Source organism: Lucilia cuprina, chromosome 4 (assembly GCF_022045245.1).
Source record: "Lucilia cuprina isolate Lc7/37 chromosome 4, ASM2204524v1, whole genome shotgun sequence".
NCBI classification, from domain to species: Eukaryota; Metazoa; Arthropoda; class Insecta; order Diptera; family Calliphoridae; genus Lucilia; species Lucilia cuprina.
Window position 1 is genome coordinate 51,403,481 of NC_060952.1, and position 12,218 is coordinate 51,415,698.

General features: G+C 31.1%; 1 protein-coding gene across 1 annotated transcript in view; it reads left to right on the forward strand.

Moving 5' to 3' along the window:
- Nucleotides 1-11,605, forward strand: part of LOC124419195 — an 87,190-nt gene extending 75,585 nt beyond the window's left edge. Inside the window, exon 4 of the mRNA XM_046947807.1 lies at nucleotides 11,387-11,605. Coding sequence (XP_046803763.1) covers nucleotides 11,387-11,590 — 204 coding nt within the window. The 3' untranslated portion in view covers nucleotides 11,591-11,605. The remainder of the gene's footprint in view (nucleotides 1-11,386) is intronic.
- Nucleotides 11,606-12,218: the final 613 nt, after the last annotated feature.

A 12,218-nucleotide genomic window follows, 5' to 3' on the forward strand; every position in this document is an offset into this window, starting at 1 on the left:
AAACCTTAAAAGAAATGCAGCGAAGTATAGCCTCCAGTGCTCTCATCAAGATCGCATCTTAGATGCGACTGCTTGGGCAAAGAATTATTGTAAAGAAACTAAAATAGATTTTAGTAGCAAAGAGGATCATGAGGAAACATTGAAAACACTAAAGAGCAGATTCGATGTTGCGGTAACAATCGATGGCACTGCTCAATACCATGCTTTCATACCGATTGTCGATGGAAGACTCAAATTAAAAAAGTTTTCTGCATCTACTCAATGAGATTTCATTCCAAAGCCAAAAAAGAAGCCAGCAGCGAAATCAGTAGCTGAATCTAATAACGCCAAGAAAGAATTGACAAAAAAAGCGGCTAATAAAGGTGACATATAAGGAGGATAAAAGTATGAATATTTGAAAATTTAAAAATTTCATAAATTAAGTGTAAAAATAGGTATTATATAAATTGATATATTGTGATTAAGATTAAATTTTACTAAATTATTCATCTTTTTATTATTATTATTATTATTATTATTATTATTATTATATATTAAATTAATTATTATTACAAATAAATAACAAAATTAAATTATTCAACATTTCCATAGAAAAAAGTGATTTTTATTCCTGAGGTTAACATATTATGGGTATTACAGTATCGAGCCTATGTAATTTTAGTTGGGTATGTTACATACCATCGGAAAGGCTAATGTGTCTAGTTTCTCAGCGTAAGTTTAATTTTTAAGGTTTACACACAAATATTAAAAAAATCAAAATAGTGCAAATTTAAAAACCTTTGTCTTGACCAGTGTTGCCAACTTAGTGCTTTTAGCACTATTTGCGGTGCTTTTTGGTGTGCCAAACGCGGAAAATTTTGCTCATGGTGCCTTTCTTCAAAAAGGCACTAAAGTGGTGCTTTCTAATTTTATGACAGTGCATTTAGTGCTTTTTATACCCAACATATACCCAAGATGAGTGGGGTATATTGATTTTGTCACTCCGTTTGTAACACATTGGTCGTATATATTTTGGGTCCTTATTAAATTCTAAGGCGATCTAACCATGTCCATCCGTCTGTTCATCTGTCCGTCTGTCTGTTGAAAGCACGATAGGGTTAGAACGTAAAGAGCAAACGAGTTAAATTTTTCCACAAATTTTTATATGCATCAAAATTTCTCTACCAAATGACATTAATACTCATTACCGACTTAAATATGTTTTATATAAGCCAAAATCTCTCTAGCAAATTTTACGGCAATCGGTCCATAATTGACCCTACCCCCACATATGGTCACCTTCAAAAATTGATTTTAACGCTCATTACTGACTTAAAAATACGTGTTTAGCGGAGAAATTCGAAATAAACTACTTTTATACAAATGTAATCTTCCTACCGAATTTAATTCGGATTTATCGGTAACGTACCCTACACCCTTATTGAGGTCCCCTTAAAAATATGAGTACAGCGATGAAAATTGACAAAAAATGAGTTTTATATAATCTATCCCTCATATATAAAGCCTCCATGATTACTTCATCGTTGTACTCGCAATAAAAAGATTTTTATTATAATTCTTTATGCCGAACTTTATGACGATTGGTCTATAACTGACAAACAAAACAAAATCTATGTACAAAATGTACAAAAGCAAATATTTTTCAAAAACAAAAAAACAAAATATTCAAAATACTTTAAAATAAGTTATGTTATTCACTATCAGTGAAATTAACAATTTTTCCAGAACTCAAAAAACTTAAAAATAATATATATAGATTTTGCAAAAAAAATATATTTCATAAGTTTTGTAAAATTTTACAATTTGGGTGTGGGTACATCGGTTGGCCAGTTGGTAGTGTGCCTGTCAGTTTGAATGTTTAATGACATTTTAATATTTTTAAAATTCTCATCTTATTTATCTAATATTCGTCAAACATTAGTTTTAGTTCTTACGTTACTAAAAATCTAACTCACACCGGTGAAAGACTTTAGTATGACGCATGTTTTGTTTTGCAGCCCAATGTTCTAAAAAACGAATTTTGGAGTCTTGTAGGAAATGAGCGAAATAATGTGCAATTTCTATTAAAATAAACAATATTTGACTGAAAAAACGTTAGTGCTTTTTTACCCATTTTCAGTTAGAAAATTACGCTTTTTTACCCCTTTTTAATTTTTTTGCTTGACCAATGTTGGCAACACTGGTCTTGACATTTATTTTGATAGATATCCCACTCTCATCCCACTAAGCGACGAAAAAGGTTTTAAAGGAAAAGGTCTAAGCTTTCTTTTGAGAAAAAAAATAATAAATTGATTTTTTAAAAAAAGTAAAAAATTGTATGTCTTGAGTTACAAAACATTTTTCTATAGATATCTCACTCGCATCCCACTAAGCGACAAAAAGGGTGTTAAAGGAAAACACATAAGCTTTCTTCTGAGCAAAAAAAAAATAAAAAACGGGTCCATTTTTTTTAAAAAAATAGTCAACAAAGTTTTTGATTTTGCAAAAAAATTCAAAAATTTTAAATCTTGAGTTACAAAGCGTCCAATTTTTTTTTAATTTTTTTCGAAAGATTACATAAATAGCTATTTAAACTATTCGGGACACATTTTGCTAACAATAGGTAATAAGTTACATGGATGAGAAAAAACACCTGTTGGGCCAAAATGTCAAATTTTGACCTCCTGTAACTCAGAGAGTTCTTGACCGATCTTGTTGAAAATTGGTGTCCGAATTACTATCCAATAGAACTGGTGCAAATTTCATTGCGATCGGAAGACATCGATTTCAAAAGTTGGTTCACTTGACGTGAAATGTCCCATATTTCTTACTAAAATAATTTTATATTTCGCTATCATAATTTTGACCGGGAGACACAAGTCTGTTTTTTAGGTGCCTGTGACTGATCAAATCATTTTAAATTTCACTGACTGATGTTTTTCAGTTGTTGAAAACAAAATAAATTAAAAACATACTTCCAAATATTTTTTGTCCTTAAAAGAGTTAAAGTAGCACCTTTCGCGACTATTTTTTGAAAAAAGTTGCTGTAATGTTAAAAACTAGGCAGTTGCGCAAATCAGTCAGTTGCAATAATAGGTAGTTCCGCAAATCAACCCCCCACTGTATTATTAAAATTTACATTAAAATCTAAATTAATGTTTGAAAAAATTGGGAATTTTTGCAATAATTTGCTTGGCATTCTTAATATGTAAAACATTTATATCTTATATCGGAAAACTATTATAGTTAGAATCTTCAAAATAGTAAAGTGTTTTTTATTTACATTGTAGCAAAATTTAAGCAGCATCCTTATGTAAAAGGACGATCGGTGGAAACCGCCTTTAAGGAAGTTGTCCACTACATAGGTGCAGCCTTTGATTGCAAACTATATACACTGACGGTATGTATTGACATCGAAGGCGCCTTCAATACCTTGGGTTACCACGATTAATAGCCTCCTAAGAACTCTAACCGAGAAAGGACTTAGACCTGTCTGCTATGCAGACGATGTCGTAATACTTTTAAAAGGAAAGGATCCAAATTACTTGTGTAGAAGAGCTGTGGAGGCTCTAAATACGGCCATAAGTTGGCTCAACCGAGAGGCATCAATGTTAACCCGGCAAAAACGGAAATCTGTCTTTTCACAAGAAAGACAAAAATTTCTACGTATACCGAACCTTGCTTCCTGGGCAAGAAGGTACCAGTGACAGACAAAGTTAAGTGGATTAGAATAAATATGGCGCACACAGCGCTTAATATATTTAACGACAGCCAGAAGGCAATAAGGGCTATATCAGGAGATAGAACTTAATCTAAGACCGTATTGGATTGTAAAAAAGCTTTAACTGAAAACTCTTCCAGAGGTAAGGTTCACATCATATGGGTACCAGCCCACTCAGGAGTAGTCGGTAACGAAAGAGCGAATATATTGTCTTTCAGACTTATGTAGAGCATGCGGAAAGGACAGTGAACTTTCTTTGCCACTATCAGGCATTCGTCGAAGTTAGATCTAAGTATCTTGGAAGTGAAGTTATTCCGGAAATAACTGTCCTGACTAACACTGATTGGAAGATTCTTAGGATTTACGTTCAGGAAACTAGAAAAAATTCATTCATTTGTTTTTTTTTTGTCATGATAAGGAGCGCACAACAGGCCCGATTGTCATTATCATTTAATAGTGAACTGTGTAGTATTCAGTGATTTTCTGAAATACGCATTTATGTCAAATTTTATCCCGTTAAGTGATTTTCAGAAGAGGACCTTATATGAGAGCTATGACCAATAATGAACCGATCCAGAAAAAATTAGTTATATAACTTTGTTGCACACAAAACATATGCTAGTCAAATTTTATCTTGATAATTTTATTATTCAATGAAATATATGCGTTTCAGTGATTTTCGTTAATGTGATTTTTGGAAGTGAACCTTATATGGGAGCTATGATCAATAATGGACCGATCGGAAAAAATTGGTGGGATGGTTTACATATACACAAAACATATTTGCGTTGAATTTTATCTCGATAACTTAATAATTTAATCAAATATATGCTTTAAAGTGAATTTCGGAAGTGGACCATATATGGGATCTATGACCAACTATGGCTCTATCCGGAAAAAAATTGTAGGCTGATTTATATATAAACAAAATGTTTTTGTGTCAAATTTAATCCAAATAGATTAATTAATCAATGAAATATGTGCGTTCATGTGATTTTCGGAAGTGGACCTTATATGGTAGCTATGACCAGTACTGGACCGATCAAGAAAAAAATTGGTAGGGGATTAATGTGTACATAAAATATATTCAAGTAGAATTTTATCACGATAAATTAATAAATTAATGAAATATGTGCTATGGGAGCTATGACTAAAAATGGACCGATCGGGGAATTTGGTAGAATTATTAGCGTATACACAAAACATATTCATGTCCAATTTTATCTAAATAAATTAATAATACAATGAAATATGGGCGTTTAAGTGATTTTCGGAAGTGGACCTTATATGGGAGCTATGACCAATTGTGGACCGATACAAATCTTCTTTGGCAGTATAATTTCTTTTTGTAATATATTGACATATGAAATTTTGTATTTATATTGATATATTTGAGGGAGTTATTGACGATAAACTAATTTCCGGGAATACTTATATACCTTTGAATGGGGGCTATGGGAAATTGTGTATCATTTGTCATGATTTTCAGCATACTCTCTGGAAGAAAATATAATGACAGACAAAATTCATCGAATTACCTCTTGTAGCTTCTGAGAATACAGCTGAAGAATTACGAAAAAAACGTAATTTTTCGAGGTAGTCCGAAATTTTTACTCATAACTTTTTACGTCGTAAGCCAATATTGCTTAACGTGAACATATTTTACACAGACAGACAGACAGACAGACATACAGACGGACGTAGCTAAATCGACATAGAATTTCACATGGACCCAGAAACCCTTGTTCAATTCACAATCGATGTTGTAGTGTTGTATATCAGCAGCTGAAAAAAAGTTCTTCAAAAGTTCATACCAGAGATCGTATATATAATATATATATATATATATATATATATATATATATATATATATATATATATATTATATATATTATATATATATATATAATATATAAATATATATATATAATATAAATATATATATATATATATATATATAAAATATATATATAATATATATATAGTATATATATATATATATTTATATATATATATATATATATATATATATATATATATATATATATATTATATAATATTATATATATATATAATATATATATATATATATATATTATATATATATATATATATATATATACGATCTCTGGTATGAAGTTTACGATGCCGATAAGAATAAGATTCGCAATAAGTGTATTACGCAATCGCTTTAAAGGGAAAACAACCAAATGAGTGTGTGAGCTGCGAGTTCAGCATGGGAGTGATGTTGATGAGGTTGACACCTTTTATTGGACAATTTTGGTTTGTTAAGAGTAGGTAGCAGACTTAAAATCAGCACTTGACTTTAATGCTCAACACCCAATAATTATTCCAAGGCATCATCCACTAACAGCCTCAATCGTAACATATTTTCATAAAAACAATTTACATGCTGGCCCACAATCGTTATTGGTAACTATCTGATTGCAGTATTGGCCCCTAGGTGGCAGAAAAGAAGTCACCCGTATTGTCAATAAAAGTGTTCAGAAACCCTGATAATTTAGGTGTATTAACTCCAGCACATTTTTTGATTGGTGCCCCTCTTACTTCAGTTGTAGAACCAGATGTGTCAATGCTAAGTATACATCGTGTTAGGCGTGGCACAGTGGGGCATAATGGACATTTTTTGAAATAAAATCTGGCATTTCTAAACGGCTGATCCGATCGGGATCAGCTCCTTGGCGTGAGCGTAGCCAAGGAGTATTCGAGTTTTAAGTTTTGAAGATGAACCCCGCAGATGCTCCAGGGACGGAGCTGTGGCGGCTCAAAGTAGAGTACCTACGACATGTAAAATTTTTAAACTCGTGCCATTTTTTGTTTTTCACCCAAATACAAAGGTTTTTATATTTTCTGAAAGCGCATTGTACTTATCTCTTATTATATCCGAGTATATAGTATTTAAAAATTTAGTGATACAAAATTTACCAAACCTTGGTCCGCCTTTTTTTTGAATACCAGGCGTAATTTTGGACCAAATTTCCAATAATATAAAAAAATTTCAGATCAATGTCATTTACAGATCCAAAAATATACGTTTTTTAATTTAAAAATTCAAAAAATTTTAGATTTTTGCCGTTTTTTTGCCCAAAATGTGTCTTAACTCTTTTATTAATAAAATAAAATTTTCTTTAAGAAACATATAACAATTTTATAGTTTTCTAAAAGTATCTTTACGCAGAACGCTTTGGCGTAAAAAACTTGTCCTATTTTTTGAAAATGTTGTCACTGCGTCCTTCCGAATATGACCTATTTTTATCAAAACTTCAACTTTGGGCGACATGTTCTAAAATCCCAAAGCTGGGATCAGAAAACTGAAAGCAGTTTTGGAAACTTCAATATGTTTTCTATTTACTTCCCAGCCCTGAAAGAAATGTGGACCCTATGGGCAAAAATGTAAAAAATCCCATTTTTGGGATTTTCATTCCTATTTTTGGGAATTGCGGGATGCCCTTTGACCTTTCCAATTTTTTTGCATTTTCTTCTTATTTGAAATGACAAATTTAACAAGCGTTGAAGATTTCATTGAGTTTTGTTCATAAATAAAGATTTTGTCATATATTACATATTTTAAATTTCTAAAACTATGATTTATATCAAAATTTTTAATAGGGTCGCAGATAGCTAAAACAATTTAGTCCCTTAATATCTATTTTTAGTTAGATATGGAAATTCTCGACCCTTTACAAAAAATTTCAAGCCAATATCTCAATTACATTCAAAAATATGTTCATTTAAACCTGTATCCTTTAATTTCATATTTTTCATATTTTAGTATTAAATATGACAGAACATGTTTAAATCTTATATTTACCTATTTTCTATTTGTTTGCTTATCTTTATAATTGAAAAGTCCTATTATGCTTAAATTTTCAGAAATTTATAACTATTTTTTACCTAAATTTTTTTTCGACAGATCATTTCGTTCTGTTTCGTTTATGATCATGTAGGTAAAAATATACAGGTAATGATAATTTCGATTCATTCACTAATAAGAAATATCAATGACTGAATTACAGGTTATAGTAATATAGTCCTAAATGTTAATAGGTAGACAGTTCGTAATTTTTTACTTTGGAATACCTGTATCGGAAATGACAAGAATTGGTATATAAGTAAACTTCTCAGATTTTAAGTACCATATTTAATAAATCTACAATGAAGATTACATTAAAGTACGAAGAGTGGAGTTCCGTTTTATGGAGTGTATCTTCAAAAGGGTCAGAAAGAATTGAAGACATTTCAAATTATATAAAAACTACATATAGTAGAAAAGTAGACAAAACAGGCTATATCAAAAATTGAAAACTTTTTGATGTAAAAAGTAAGTCTGTGGATGGAAATCAAAAGAAATTTCGATTAAAATTTTGTAGTTGGATGGAAACTACTACGGAAATCTCAACTTACAACACATCAACAGGAGCGCCTTGCAAGTCATACGAAGACTTATGTTCAAGGTCAAAAAAAAGAGGGTCACACAAAAACTTTTTTCAATCTCAAATGAGGAAATTGCTGATACATTTAACGAATGCTGAAAAGGAAAACCAACCTGGATGCCGTACATATTGCAACTATTCTTCCTAATGCATCACCAAAACGACTTAAGCGAATTGTGGAAAGTATACCAACTCCAACATCACAATCAAATTTTACTGAAGAGGAAGCAATAGCGCTTATGTTGGAACTGGGTCTCAGTCGAAATAAGTACCAAATATTAAGGAAAGCTCTCCATGAAAAAGGGACACAATATATTACCATCATACAAGGCGATCCAGGAAAAAACAAGCTATCCTACCATCACCTATTGCTGTTAATGATGTGGAAGCTTGTATTGATATATCATCTTTGCTCTAAAAACACAGCATCAAGAATTGTGTCAGACTTTTCAGAAGACCAACTAAGGAAAATTCATAACTGTGATGTTGTCTTAATGTGTAAGTGGGGATGTGACGGTTTATTAGCACTTCCAGAATACAAACAAGCTTGTGGAAGTCGGACATTAGCAGACTACAAAAGTGTATTTATCATCATTAGTGCCATTACGAATTCGTTCATATTCCCTTAATCCATCATCGTCAAGCATCGGAAATTCATTTGAAGATATATGGATCAATACAACTCCGGGTTCAAAAAATTTTTGTAGACCCATTGGATTAGAATATATAAAGGAGTCAAAGAAAACAACAAAAGATTTAGTGGAATATTTAAAAGATGACAAAAAATGCACTGGAGCCCATTTGCATAAAAATAAAGGAATTCTCTATTAACGTATCATATCAGCTAAGCTTAACAATGAATGGAAATCGATTTGGGGAATATACATCTGAAATTTCTAAATTACTTGTATCTCTGTATCCATGGAGGGAACTAACACCAACAGTAAACAAAGTATTGTGTCATGGTCAAATAATAATTGAATCGAATATTCTTCCACTTGGAGAGTTAACAGAAGAAGCCCAGGAAGCGAGGAATCGAGATTTTAAGCATGTTCAACTTTTTAGCTTAAGAAAATGCTCCAGGCAATCACAGAATGAAGATATTTTTAATAGTTTACTTCTATCTTCTGATCCTGTTCTTTCAACTATGCGAAATAGATGGATTTCTTATGAAACTTTATCATCTCAAAACGAGGAAGATTTAAAGGACTTATATTACCCTCAGGATATGTATACCGATATGACAGATTATTTTATAGAAAATAAGTAGTGTTAGGAATTAACTATATAAGTAGGTTGTAAGAATTAATTGTATTATGTTTAAGATAAACAGTTCAAATAAAAAAGCTATTATACTAACTGATGATATTGTATAAAATTGTGTTTTATATTTCGGTGGGCGGGAAAGGTGGTTTGTGTGGGGTGATTTAGGTGTTGTTGTGCGTGGCTCATAATAAAATTATATATTTTTTTTTGTATATTCAATGTTATAGTCTTTAATAAAATAATTTTTAAAAATTGTCCAAATATTTTATTGAACACCAAATGTATGTTCTGTCATACTTAATACTAAAATATGAAAAAGATGAAATTAAAGGACACAGGTTTAAATGAACATATTTTTGAATGTAATTGAGATATTGGCTTGAAATTTTTTGTAAAGGGTCGAGAATTTCCATATCTAACTAATAAAAGATATTAAGGGATAAATATGGACTAAATTATTGTAGCTATCTGCGACCCTATTAAAATTTTGATATAAATCATAGTTTTAGAAATTTAAAAAAATATGTAATATATAACAAAATCTTCATTTATGAACAAAACTCAATGAAATCTTCAACGCTTATTAAATTTGTCATTTCAAATAAGAAAATGCAAAAAAAAAATTGAAAAGGTCAAAGGGCATCGCGCAATTCCCAAAATAGGAATGAAAATCCCAAAAATGGGATTTTTTACATTTTTTCAAATAAGAAAATGCAAAAAAAATTGAAAGGAATGAAAATCCCATAAATGGGATTTTTTTACATTTTTGCCCATAGGATCCACATTTCTTTCAGGACTGGGAAAATACTTTTGGAGTAAATAGAAAACATATTGAGGTTTCCAAAACTGCTTTCAGTTTTCTGATGCCAGCTTTGGGATTTTAGAACATGTCGCCCAAAGTTAAAGTTTTGATAAAAAAATAGGTCATATTCGGAAGTCGTCCGTTTACGTTAGTTACGGATAATAAGCCTTTGCTTCACATTTTTAATCCAAAGAAAAGAATGCCGGTGATGACATCAAATAGATTGCAGCGTATAGCGTTAATGATAAATTTTATTGTAACACACTTTAAAGTTTTCCAAGTAATGTGTAAAATATTTATTAAAGCAAAAATGAAAATGTCTTTACAGTTCAAAGTTAAGAATGAGAATGACATATATAGAATACAAAAAGAAAAGTGTCAAAAGCAAAAGTAACAACCAAAGAATAAATAAGAAGTGAAACGCTGTCAAAAAGTACCTAAGTCTACTGTCAGTCGGTACCTAACTCTAAAAATGTATTAGTAGAATTCTCAAGCCAACATAGTTGCAAAAAATCGGATTTAAAAATTTAAAAAAAAAAAATATTTCATTTGAATTTATATTTTAAAAGATTTCTTTAAATATTTTGCAACATAATTTATCTATAAACATTATATATGAACGTATCTTTGCTTTTTAATCTGCAATATTGAAGTAATAATTAAGTTAGTTGAAATATTTTTTTCTTGTACCATACGAAAATTTACAACATTGTTCTTTTTTCGTTTTAATTTCAACAACAAAAATTAAATGTCAAATAAATAAAAAAAATATTTTTTTCGTTTGTAAAAAATTAAATCTTTTCGGGCTATTAAATATATCTAAAGTGTGCAAAAAAATAATAAAATATAACGTTAAGTGATAAAAAATATTTTCAAGTTCTATAAGCCACGAATTTTTGCGACAAAGTTTTGAAGTTTGTAGAGAGAGTAGTTTCTTACATATGTGTTGGAGTTACACAGAACTCGTCTGTGAGAAGAGCGTAACGTTGTTGTTGTAAATAAATGACAGCGTTTCATTTCTTAGTATTCAGTGGTAACAACGTACACATTGTAGAGTTGCCATATCATCTTCAACACTCCTCCTCAATGTGGATGTTGTTTTACAAATAAAAATTAATTTAATTTCATCAAATTCACACAATTAAAATGTTTAACCCTTGGTAGGTTTTTCGTCAAAACATCCGCAATCATATCAGCTGTTGGACAATATACAAGCTCCACCTGTTTACTTTGCACCAGCTCTCTGATATGATGAAACTTTATGTCGATGTGCTTGCTGCGTTTGTGGAAAACTTGGACACGGAATGCAAAATATCCGGTCTTGTAGAAATCGCAAGGCACATGAGTGTACCAACAAGTGATTGGTAATCACGTTGACCAACTTTCTCACAGTCATCATTACAATTTACCTGATAACCAGCCTCAAGTGGCACCGAGACTTATTTGCATTCATCTATACCATATTCTCTCAAAATATCACGAATATATTGAGATTGACTCAATTTAATCGTACCTGTATCGCCTTCGCGCTCTATTTCCATTCCTACAAAATGGTTGAGTACACCTTTGTCATTAACCTCAAAATTATCGGCAATTTGTCTCTTCACCACATGCACAACTGCTATGTTACTGCATTTCATCTGGCATTTCTAAACGGCTGATCCGATCGGAATAAAATTTGGCGTGAGCGTAGCCAAGGAGTATTCGAGTTTAAGTTTTAAAGATGAACCCCGCAGATGCCTCAGGGACGGAGCTGTGGCGGCTTAAAGTAGGGTACCTACGACATGTAAAATTTTTAAACTCGTGCCATTTTTTTGTTTTTTACCCAAATACAAAGATTTTTATATTTTCTGAAAGCGCTCGACGAGATCTTGACATACTACTTATCTCTTATAAAATCCGTTATAGGCATTTAAAAATTTAGTGATACAAAATTTACCATACCTTGGTCCGCCTTTTTTTGAATACCGGGCGTAATTTTGGACCAAATGCACTC